Consider the following 12,452-nt stretch of genomic DNA (forward strand, 5'->3'; position numbering starts at 1 on the left):
CTATTCTAATTTGACCATCAGAATATACACATTGATCAACCTGAAACCAATGCAATAGGAGAGACATGCTACCATGGAAGCCATCAAGTCTGCGCTTCTATGCTTCGGCAAGTGCATGCCACGTCTCCTGCCAGAGTTCCTTGTGCTGAGCTTTTCTAACTTCATCGTCCGCACATGCGGTTAAACGATTGCCGCCACATTTGTTGGCTCATTGGGGTCAATGTCACGAAGAAGATGCATGCGGTGGTTACTGACGGCAAGGCTTTCAGTGGTTTTAGACTCGATGTAAAAAAAAAATCGACAAAAGAATTCGCGCGTACATTTTGATGTTCTATTGTTCTCTTCTTGGAGGCGTCGCTTTTGGGGAGCTTGGAGTTTAGGTGTTGTCTTGGTGGTGGATATACTGTTGCTACTAGTACCGTAACGGGATTTTTCTTTTCTTAGTTTTCTTTTTCTTTTTTGACTCTGTGTATCCGTAGTACCATTAGGGTGTTGCGTTGTTGCAGATGCTGTGTGTATTTGGTATCTTTCAATATTAATATATTACTTTTATCGAAAAAAAATCGATGTTCTACGTGCTCACAAGGTTAACACTTTATTGACCCACATTTAGAAACAAAAAAAGAGAGTAAGATTTTCGCTCTAGCTGGCTTCCACTTTGTGTGTTGTGCGTAAAGTAGATAAATTAGGTGTCAAAAGATTTTCTTCACGATATATTTCTTTACCTTATTTAGACATGACTTTGGAAATGTCGGGTTTCCACCAAATTTAACGTGCACACATAGAATGTTGAGATGTAGAAGCCATATTTCTGTTGAGAACTTTAAGATATTTAAAAAATATTCTTTCTAAGCATACCCAAGATATAAAAAAGCGATTTTTCGTCAATCATTAACTCAACTAACTTACCAAGACCTGTTTGCCTTAGCAAACTCAGATGAGAAGTTCCAAACACGGAAATCAGAAAAGCCAGATTGCACAAGGCACATGAATTGAAAAACAATCATGCGACACACATCAGTCCCTAAAACTAGTTAAAAGAACATGGAAACAAAATAATGGATCACATATCCTAAAGCTGCTTCATATGTTCCAATCTTATACTCTTACCTAAGCTAGTCAGGATTATGTAGAAAAACAGAATCAGATTTTCTTGTTCTAGACGGCACGAGTACTACCAACCTTTTTTTCTTCTTCTTCAAATAATAGCAGTTTACAAGAGAACTGTGTTCTCGCATGTTAACATAATCAATTCACATTCCCAAAATGACAGACGCTTAGCATCAGCGGCTTCTCAATTTCATCAAATTTGGTACTAAGTTAATCAGATACAACTGCAATTTCCATGCTGCCAATGCTTAATTTCACAAGCATGTAGTAAAACACCATCCGTGCCAGCCAATGATATTCATGGCCACCGCCTCCAAGGCAACAGCTAGCAAGTATCAACTGAAACTAACTTTTTCGGAAGAAAAAATGAAAAATCCTTCTGTTTCCTTCTTACAATTAGCTTTTGCATATACTGCCACCGCCTTGTCCATGACATTGGCTTTCGATAAAAGCCGCGATCTTGTCTTGCTCGAGGGATGAGTAGATTTGTACTCTTCCTTTTCTAATGAATTTCCACTGATCTCTCCTAACTTCTCATAAAATGTAGGGGCTATGCGTGGATCGAAACCAGCATCAGCGAGTAACATGATTCCAATGTGATCCGCCTCTGTCTCCATCCTACGTACATAGCCAACATCGATCAGATAAAAAGAAACTTATATCAGGAAATATTTTATAGCTAGGTTAAAACTTGTGATGTCTAAGCAATGCAGAACTGTGTGCAATGCAGAAGCAGCATAACCCGATATGTACGTACTTTCGTGAGAAGGGCAAACTGAGGAGTAACTTCATCAGCTCGTCATTAGTATGCCCTTTTGGGGCGTCGAAAACAAGCAGCAGAAGGACTAGATTGAGGATGGTGATCCACATGTTCTTGGTGAGCTTCTCTATGCTGTGCCTCGCAATGACGTGCCCAACCTACATACGATACAAAAGAAAAGGCAACAACAGCCACGCACGTCAGTTACTTAGAAAGTTAGAATCCACCGTGTACCGGCCGGAAGAAAGCGCGCACTGCCAAAAAATCAGGCGTTAATAATTACCTCGTGCCCAAGCACTGTGGCGATCTCGGCATCGGTCTTGAAACGGTCGAGGAGGCCGGTGTAGACTACGATCTTTCCTCCCGGAGTACAGAATGCATTGACAGCGTTATCTTTGACGACGAGCACCTCCCAGTTAATCCCGTCGAGATGCTTCGTCTGCGGCTGCCGGGACTTGTTCCTCTGGTTCGCCGCTGCGTTGGAGGCGTCTGCGAGACCGCGGTGAGCGGCGCGGAGGATTTCCTTGGCGAGGCCGCGGACGCGGACGCTGTCCGGGTGCGACGGGGGCAGGATCTTCTTGCCCAGCTCCTTCTTCAGATTGGCGAAGTACGACTCGCCTAGCTCGCGCTCTTGCTCGGGTGTGTAGATGATGAGGTGGCTGCGGTTGGTGTAGGGCACGATCTCGAAGGTGCCGTCGCGGATGGTGACCACCACGCCGTAGACAATGGCACCCCCCGCGACGAGTACCCGGAAGAGGATCTGGATGTCAGAAGGCGTTCTTCGGCTGGAGTAGTGCCGAGGGAAAACTAGCGCGTGCGACGGCGGGGGTCGACAGACGACCACAGGGTTGCGGCGAAAGAGTCGGCCTCGGCCAGACTGCAAGACCTCATGGGATTGCCGTGTTGACGCGCTGTAGCACCGGGTGGTCGGCGGCCGCAGCGGTGGGCGGACAGCGGAGCTGCACCGGCCGCGTAGCCCGGAGACAAGATTCTTCAAGCAGTTCATGTTCTTCCAATACGTTGATCTCTTGGATGTTTTGTCTAATAATGCCTTGGAAGAGAAATCGGTATGCCGGTGCGTGATGGCGAGTCGACGTCGTGGCCAGGCCGGATGCTCTCTTTTTATTTTTGACCGCGCGAGTCCTTGCCTATGTCGCTGCGTGTGTTGGAGATGTTGACACTCATAATTTTTATTTTCTTTGAAACAAGTTGACACTCATAAATAGCTTAAGTTAAGAAATAAAAAAGGAATAAAAAGGATACATAACATTAAAAAACGGATTTGCTATGTCTCAGGTGAGAAAAGCTTATGTCGAATTTGTGAGCCGTTGGATTGTCTTTAAGATTTGTGCTTGTCATTTTCGTTTGTCCCTCTCGTTCTGTTTGGTTTGGGTTGCCCGTTACGCCACGGTGGGCTTTTTTTGGGCTTTCTTATCTGGGCTTTGCCTTTCTGTATTGTCTTTTTTTTTCCTCGCCGTTTCATTTCAGACGAGAATCTCATTTCCCCTACGCAGAAGCGAAGTGGCGCTCTCAAGGCGGTCGGCGAGCTCGCCGTCGCCATCGCCGGCGCTGGCGCCGTACGTAGCGGATCCTGCTACAGCGAATCAGGTATTTGTCTAATCGAGATCTTCTGCTACCCTTATTTCTGCGGGACGGGTCACCATCGGGATCCTGTTCGCTGATTTTGGTTGAAGCTTCATCGATTCCGCGTGTTAGGGTTTTCCGATTCGAGCGCCCATATGCAAATCTATGTATTGGACCGTGCTGATTCTCCATAACTTGTTGATTTGAGCCAAGTTTGCAGCATCGGGAGTGTTGAGATAGGGGCGATTTTGTCTGTACGATGTGTCGGTGTGTTTGTGTCCACCTATATTCTGTATTCAGTGGTGCAGGCAGAAGCAGGCTATGGAGACGTGATTCGTTGTTTGCTTTTTGAGTGTGTCGGATTATGTATTCAGTGGCGCAGGCAAAACTAATTGATATATGTAGTTACTCTGTATCTATAGGAATCTCTGTGTGTGTTTCTATGTTTTGTTTCTGTATGAGTTTCGTTGTTGCTTTTGAGTGTGTGGGATTTCTTACAAGTAGCTCCAATTGATGAATAGTTCAGCGTAATTAAGAGCAACTGATGAGTAGTAAACATGAAGAAATCCCTGTATGGACAGTGCTAGTAGTTTGTGCTGATACTCTGTATTCATATTTTATGCATTTTGCATTTTGCTATGCCTGTCTGTATCACATTCCTTCCATGTCTTGAAGTATCATTCAACATGATTTTTTCCTAAAGATGTACTAATTGTCAACTGGATAGACCCACTGCTCCATTTTTTCATAGTCTCTGTCATGAAAATGGATATATGTTTTGGAACATGATGTTTTCATGTCTGATGAGTAGTTAGCAGTCAACATGTAAGTAGGACTATATGGTATTTTTTTTAGTATGGATTGGAGCAGTATATACTAGCAGATTTTTATATGTTTTGTGTCTTGCATGATTACTAAGGAGGAATACAAGAATATAGTGGGGAAGGATGACCACTGTGTTTTAAATTCTTTAGAACGCTAACAAATTTTTGAAACATCTTTATACCGATGAGAAAATTATGTTCAAAGCCTTATTCATGTTTTGTATTTTTGATTTGCACTAGAACAATGGAAGAAATCCAAGATAAAGGGATTTCAATGATCAATCAGAATGACGCAAATCTTGTGCAGAGAAACCTTAACTCTGATAGTAGCGATGAGGTAATAAATTTTGTATAGCTGTAATTCTTTTATATATTTTTACTTTATGCGATTCATTTTTCTGGAATTGTTATTTTATTGATACTATTATATACTTTTTGTGGACTTCTCAGGTTGGATGTGACTCTGAAGAAGAATTAATTGTACTAGTGTTGACGTCAGAAACCCCCTGGCGGGCAGAGACGGGCAACACAGTAGAGCCGGGAACAACTAGGGCTGCGGCTGGCCCCAGTTCCTCAGAGCGACGACCCGCAAAGCCTCCTGGTCGCACGTCCGATGCTATCGCAAGGGCGTGCCACCTGACCTATACCTGGTCAGGAAGGTGTGGATGATGCCTCGCCTAGTTTCCTGCATGGCATACACGTAAACATTAAATACGAGCCTCGATCGGCTCTCAGGTTATCCTGTGAATCGGCTCAAAGAGCCGATCCACCCATGATTCGGACAAGGTGTCCGAATATATGGTGGTCCTGCTTGATCAAGATGAAGCTAATGAGATCTACGACGATTTAGGGTTTTCACCGCATAATCAGATCATCCTACTCACGATTGGGCCTCGCGCTCGCGCACGGTGACCGTAAGCCGATCCTAGACAGGGCCTAAAAACCAACACGAGGTTGATCCCCGGAACATCCTTTCTAGGGCTAGCAAACGTCACCCTACACGCCGCTGGATCCTCCAACCCTTTGTAAGGCCTAACTATTGCGGATGTCAAACTAATCCTTGATGAAACAAGGAGCAACCGTAACGGATCAGATCTACTAAACTATGATCAAGCGGGGTGCCGCCCCTACACCTAAGATAGGTGTAAGGGCGGCTAGATGTGCAAGGGTCGCATAACGAAAGCATGTAATTCGAAGAACAATGCTAACCCTAACACATCTAAGATAACTACGTTGCTCACCATCAAAAAGGCTTCAGCACGAGCAACGCATGAACAACGTGGGCAGGCTTGTGCTGCCTAGATCGCAAGATGCGATCTAGGTAGCATGGTGCTTACCGGAGAAACCCTCGATACGAAGGAGTAGGCGATGCGCCGAGATTTGTTTGTGTTGAACGTTGGTTGTTGTTTATTCCATAAACCCTAGATACATATTTATAGTCCAGCGGACTTTCTAATGTGGGCGTGCACCAAACCGTGCACGAGACAAACTCTAACTTTTAATCTAGATACAATCTATTGTAATTAAAGATACATGGGCAATCTAGCCCAAATTCTCCGAGCAAGGCCGCTTCAGAGATCTCCCACGTGTAATCTTCCAAGCCCATCTTGATCGCGGCCCACCTCCTAATTTAGCCAAAATCTGGTGATAACACATGCCCCCTGGTTTTGGTAATGATAATTTCAAAACCACTCTGTTTTTCCTCTGAGGGGTCATGTCGTGGCAGAGCAGAACCGTCGCAGTATGCTTCATCATGACGACTTGCCTTCCCAACTTCTCTGCACGATTTGACAGTTTTGGCACCATGTCCTCGAAAACTGCTCGAAAATTAAATCCCCACTCCCTTTTATTTAACCGCATCGAACAGTTCTCCTCTTCATCCTTCTCGCATTAGCACTTCCAAAAAACCCTCCTCTGCCACCATGTCTTCTTCTTCTTCTTCTTCCCCCTCCTCTTCATCGGATCTTTCCTACGTGTCCTCCCCCATCCGAGAGTCGACACCCGAGTGGGGTACGCAGGCGGCGTATGACATCCTTGCCCCAACGGCATGGGACAAAGAAGACCACGACTCCTCCATCTGGTCCGAAGATGACAAATCCTTAACTGATGGGGAGAGTGACCTCCGCTTCCTCGCTGACGGGGCATCGGAGGAGGAGAGCGACGACGATCGCTTCTCCTGGGCAGACTTCACCTCCACCGAGGAGGAGGAGGAGGAAGAGGAGGAGGACAGCTCCTCCGACGAGCCCCCGGCCAAGCGCTTTTGCCCCTGGCCGGGAAACCTCAGCGACTTCGACAGCAACGACGACGCTGACGAGGAGGATGAGGACAACGAAGGCCCTGCCGACGGCCGCTGGAGCAGCGACGACGAGCCGGCAGGGAGCAGCGCCGACGGCGGCGACGACGGCGACGATGAGGGCAGCAATGGCCCGTAGATCGGATCCCTAGAATAGGACCAGCAGTAGCAGATGGGGCAATGTATCCCCTAGCAACTTCTTTTGAGAGCAATCTTGGCTCTTTGTGTAAGAAATCTGGCTATCAATGAAGAATTTCCTTTAATTTGATCTGGAAGATCCCTTGTACACTAATTTAGCCGATTTCTCCTCATCCTGGCTTTGCCGATTGTTAGCTTAATCGATGTTCAATGAGCCGATGGTAGCACATAGGTCCTTCATCATAACCTGCGGGACAGGCCAAATCAGTCATCCCTCCAAACGGTAGCTGCGAACCTGACTTGAATTCAGATCCCCAAACTTCCAACTGAACAGATCCGAACCGCAGTCACTGAGCGTAGTGCTGGATTTAACGGCAAAACTCCTGAAAAAATGCCTGATCTCATCATTAACTTTTAGGTTTCAGACACTTTTCTGCCGAATCTCCCTCCTCCAGATCCTCTTTTGCCTTCAGGAAAGCTTTAGGACGGTTGCTGAATCAACTCGAATGTCGAGGCTACCACTTCTGCAGAACAGGCATCACTTGCCCACAAATTCCCTCGTGATGGTACGCAGTGACGTTTTATAATCCTTCTCTGTTTTCTTACAGCAACCATCTCTCAAAATCAAACTGAGATGCAGAGCCAACCGATTTTAGCAAAATCGGCTTCCTTATAGCAAGGGACCCTTCGAGGCAAGCTGCCCCCCGAGCCTCAGCCGGGGTGGAAACAGTGATGAGGACCCGTAATTCAGGCAAACAGGCCTGGGCTCGACCATGTCTGAGAGCGCTGTCGTGCGGGGCCAACCAGTTGATCACCTTTCATCCGTTGACAGCCGATACAGTCGATCCAGCAGGCTGGTAATCTGGTGTTGAGTAGGTGTCCTCAACAGAGCCCTGGGCTTGTCGCTGAATCGTCTTGCATACTGAAACTGATAATTTTGCAACATCAGCACCATTCTTCAGAAAAGTGGTGATGCAGAGTTAGCCGATTCCAACAAAATCGGCTCCCCAGAGCAGAGAACCTTCAAGGTGAGCTGCCCCCCGAGCTTTTTCAGTCTACTCCTTGCACCTCGTTGACTAGATCGGCCCCTTTCCTTCGCAGGCTGAAGCAACTTCCTGTGAGGATGTCCTTGCATTTCGATGCCCTCCAAACTCTGGACGTAACATCCCCTGGAAGTGACAGCTACCAAGTCACCACCTTGGTCAAAACGTTACAGCCGATTGCTTCGTCATCGGCTGTTCTCCTGGTCTTAGGAGAGATATGCTCCCTTCGTTAGGCTCATCACTACCCTGACTTGCACGTTTATGCTGCCCTTGTCGTTAGTCAGGGTTACGATCCTCAATCCTGCAGTCCTGGTTCTAGAAGATGTCACGTTCCTCGCTGCTAACACCGCTGAACTTGAAGACTTGCCAATGGGAATTAGGGGTCCTTGAAGGGAAGATCCACTTCCTGCTCCATTGATCCTTAAGTCGATGTCTGCACATCGGCTGTGCTTAATTTTTTTTGAATTTTCGGCCGATTTATGCATCGGCCCCCATACTTTAATACTCATCACCAAAGGATGAGACACTTCTACTGCATATCCTCGTGTTTTATCCACCTGGGTGCCCCCCCGAGCCGATTCTGTCAAGAGAATTGATGGTATCGGCTCGTTGGATAACATGTTGAACCCGAGCAGAATGGATGATGAGGATAATTTTGGCCGATTGCTGGAATCGGCCTCCACGTTGCTTGCTCGGTGAAGGTCTTGTGAGGTCCCTTCATAAATTTTTGGGGCCGATCACAAGGATCAGCCTCGCCACGTTAGCTTATTGACGTGCTCTTGCTACTCGTTCAGGCCGGTAGATAAAACCAGCCCAATCTCTGACTTTATCATGTTGGTGCGCTTGCTTGTCGTCCACCTTGAGTGCATCGTGTAATCGTGGAGCACTAAGCTTCGTCGGAAGAACGAGCACCATGTTTGTGCCGGCCGATGTTTCATCATCGGCTTTCCTTTGCTTGGGGCGCCACTCCATTTTCCGTGGACGACCCTCTTCATCCAGGGTTCGCTGAACCTTCGCGGCCAGATCAGGCCTTGCCTTCCTCAATGTATGCAAGTATAACCTCTCGGCTTCCTCCAGGCCGCGCAATCGCTGAACCCTGCGTTTCGGGAACGGCCGAGTCCATCGGGGCACCACCTTGGCCGGTGGTACCTGTCTTCTTCTTCTCCCTCGTCTTCTGAATCTTAGAGATCTTTCAACCGAGGGGACTCAGCGCGTTTACTTTGTGGCGGGAGAGGCCCTAGGCGCTTGAACACGGACACGTTGGCTGTCTCCTTCTTCTGGTTGCATTCTGGGCAGTTGTCGATTGTGGGCAATCGGCTCATTCCTGAATCCCAGCAGTGTCTGAAGAAGGGACAGTCCCAGTGCCTATCCTCGTCGACTCGCTCCCCCAACTTTTCCTTGACACGGCGCACGTGCTCCTCCTCATCACGGTCATGCCGACGACGTCTCCTGTCATCCCTAGCTAGACGATCTTCTTCATCATCGTCGTTGAATCGCCGGCGTTGGTCATACTGACTCACATACTTGTTGAGGAGGTGATCAGAGAGAGGTCGTTGATACCTTATGTTTTTCACCTCTCCCTCCGTGACGTAGCGCTTGCCGTCTTGGCGGAGCCGATCGCGTGGAGCGGCTTCCTCTGTATCTTTGCTATGAGAGCAGCTGCCCTCATCTCCTTCCTTACCAGAGTGGTGTCCCGGTCCTACCATGTTGATATTGTACGAGAAATCCGGCTGGCACCCTCCATGGTAAGTATACTCCACCATGTTTACGGCGGGGAAGGGGTGTGTGTCGACCTTCATGGCGTACTGGTTGAAAATTAACCGTCCGTTTTCTATCACCATTTGGATCTGCTGCCGCCACACCCTGCAGTCGTTGGTGGTGTGGGTGAACGTGTTATGCCACTTGCAGTATGGCTTTCCGTTCAGCTCTTGCACCGTGGGGATTTTGTGGCCTTCGGGTACCTTTATATGCTTCTCCGTGAGTAAGAGATCAAAAATCTGCTCAGTCTTGGTCACATCGAAGTCGAACCCTTTTGGAGGGCCTTGTGGCTTCACCCATTTGCAGGTCACGGGGCCTGTCGCTCGAGTCCATTCAGCCACTGCTATCTCTCGATCTCCCGCAGCACCTTCATCCTCGTCTGCCTCAACCAGGGTCATCGCACGCTTGAATTTGTCCTGGTAAACATCCGGGTGGCGCTGCTCATATGCCGACAGCCTTCGCACCATGTGCGCCAATGAAGGGTAGTCCGCTTGGGAGGCCACGTCCTTAATCGATGATGAGAGACCCACCACCGCCAACTCGATCGCTTCTTTTTCACTTATATGAGCCGAAAAGCATCGGTTCCTAATGGTCTCGAAGCGCTGGACCTATTCCGACACCGTCTCCCCGCGCTTCGTCGTACTTGCGCTAGATCGGCAATACCAACATCGGAAGCCTCTGAGTGATACTGCTCATGGAACTGCTCTTCCAACTGCTTCCAAGTTCGGATGGAGTTCGGTGGCAGCAATGTGTACCACCCGAAAGCCGATCCTGTGAGGGACTGTGCGAAGAACCTCACACGCAACTCGTCTGATGCTGAGATCGTGCCCAGCTGTGCCAAATATCGGCTCACATGCTCGATGGAGCTGGAACCATCTGATCCACTAAACTTGGTGAAGTCCGGGAGCCGATATTTGGGTGGTAGCGGGATCAGTTCGTAGTCGTTGGGATACGGCTTGGTGTAGCCGCACGTCTTCCTTTTCGGCATCATGCCAAACTGATCTTTCAGGATTGCACAAATCTGATCCGCTGTGATGGCTGAAGGTGTCGAACCCTGAAGATTCGCCGGGGTGGCATACTTAACCAGCCATGCTTGCTTTTCCGGTTCTAAGCCAACTGCAGGAGCTGGGCTCGGAGGTTTGTCGGAGTGGCGTACTTAGCTAGCCACGTTTGCTTCTCAGGATCGGCTCCCGACGTTCCTCCTGCCGTCCCAGAGGCCCCTGCTGTTGCAGCCTGGTTCGAGAGTGCCCAGGCGCTACAGTCTGGTACGTATGCGCACGCGTATCCGTGCGGGATCTCCTTGGGTGCCTCAGGTAGGAATTGGTAGTCGCTAGGATCACCACCAATCTTGTAGACGACGTATGCCGATGAGTTCGGCAGTTCCGGTGCTGCCCATGCGAACGGCTGGGGCTGGAGTGGCATCTCTCCTTTGAAAGTCCCCAGAGCTGGTCCCGACGAAGAATACCGGTGGCTCATGATCTCCTGGACCACGCGCAGAGCGACACGCTCCAAAGTGTTCACCAGGCTCTCAGAGTGGCGGTGCAGCGAATGAGCCACCATGTAGTTGATTTCCTGCCGCAGCCGACCCGGTGCGTTCTTCTGACGGGGCGGACAGGTCCACTCCATCGAGTGCGCCTTCGGGTGTGAAACCCTTCCACCCGACGCCATGGGAGCGGGTTCGGTGGAATGAGCCGATGAGTTCGGCTTCGAGGGTTGCCTTGATCTCGTCATGTTTCTTCTTGAGTTCATCAGGCAGATCCTCGTACTTGACCGGAGTGCTTTCCGCCATCTCGGATGTAGATGGCGATGTAGTGGATGTAGAAGGTTGTCCCACCGGGCGTGCCAGAATGTGTTGACGTCAGAAACCCCCTGGCGGGCAGAGACGGACAACACAGTAGAGCCGGGAACAACTAGGGCTGCGGCTGGCCCCAGTCCCTCAGAGCGACGGCCCGCAAAGCCTCCTGGTCGCACGTCCGATGCTATCGCAAGGGCGTGCCACCTGACCTATACCTGGTCGGGAAGGTGTGGATGATGCCTCGCCTAGTTTCCTGCATGGCATACACGTAAACATTAAATACGAGCCTCGATCGGCTCTCGGGTTATCCCGTGAATCGGCTCAAAGAGCCGATCCACCCATGATTCGGACAAGGTGTCCGAATATATGGTGGTCCTGCTTGATCAAGATGAAGCTAATGAGATCTACGACGATTTAGGGTTTTCACCGCATAATCGGATCATCCTACTCACGATTGGGCCTCGCGCTCGCGCACGGTGACCGTAAGCCGATCCTAGACAGGGCCTAAAAACCAACACGAGGTTGATCCCCGGAACATCCTTTCTAGGGCTAGCAAACATCACCCTACACGCCGCTGGATCCTCCAACCCTTTGTAAGGCCTAACTATTGCGGATGTCAAACTAATCCTTGATGAAACAAGGAGCAACCGTAACGGATCAGATCTACTAAACTATGATCAAGCGGGGTGCCGCCCCTACACCTAAGATAGGTGTAAGGGCGGCTAGATGTGCAAGGGTCGCATAACGAAAGCATGTAATTCGAAGAACAATGCTAACCCTAACACATCTAAGATAACTACGTTGCTCGCCATCAAAAAGGCTTCAGCACGAGCAACGCATGAACAACGTGGGCAGGCTTGTGCTGCCTAGATCGCATCTTGGTGCTTACCGGAGAAACCCTCGATACGAAGGAGTTGGCGATGCGCCGAGATTTGTTTGTGTTGAACGTTGGTTGTTGTTTATTCCATAAACCCTAGATACATATTTATAGTCCAGCGGACTTTCTAATGTGGGCGTGCACCAAACCGTGCACGAGACAAACTCTAACTTTTAATCTAGATACAATCTATTGTAATTAAAGATACATGGGCAATCTAGCCCAAATTCTCCGAGCAAGGCCGCTTCAGAGATCTCCCACGTGTAATCT

At 49.0% G+C, this 12,452-nt stretch overlaps 1 protein-coding gene across 1 annotated transcript; it reads right to left on the bottom strand.

Annotated features, from left to right (window-relative positions):
- Nucleotides 1-1,445: 1,445 nt before the first annotated feature.
- On the bottom strand, nt 1,446-2,876 carry LOC124690631 (mitochondrial metalloendopeptidase OMA1-like). The gene is made up of 3 exons (XM_047223990.1): nt 2,154-2,876; nt 1,868-2,028; nt 1,446-1,728 (listed from the first exon to the last, which is right to left on the bottom strand). The coding sequence occupies exons 1-3, from the start codon at nt 2,874-2,876 to the stop codon at nt 1,446-1,448; spliced, it is 1,167 nt and encodes a 388-aa protein (XP_047079946.1).
- Nucleotides 2,877-12,452: the final 9,576 nt, after the last annotated feature.

The sequence above is a fragment of the Lolium rigidum genome, chromosome 2 (assembly GCF_022539505.1).
Source record: "Lolium rigidum isolate FL_2022 chromosome 2, APGP_CSIRO_Lrig_0.1, whole genome shotgun sequence".
Classification (NCBI taxonomy): Eukaryota; Viridiplantae; Streptophyta; class Magnoliopsida; order Poales; family Poaceae; genus Lolium; species Lolium rigidum.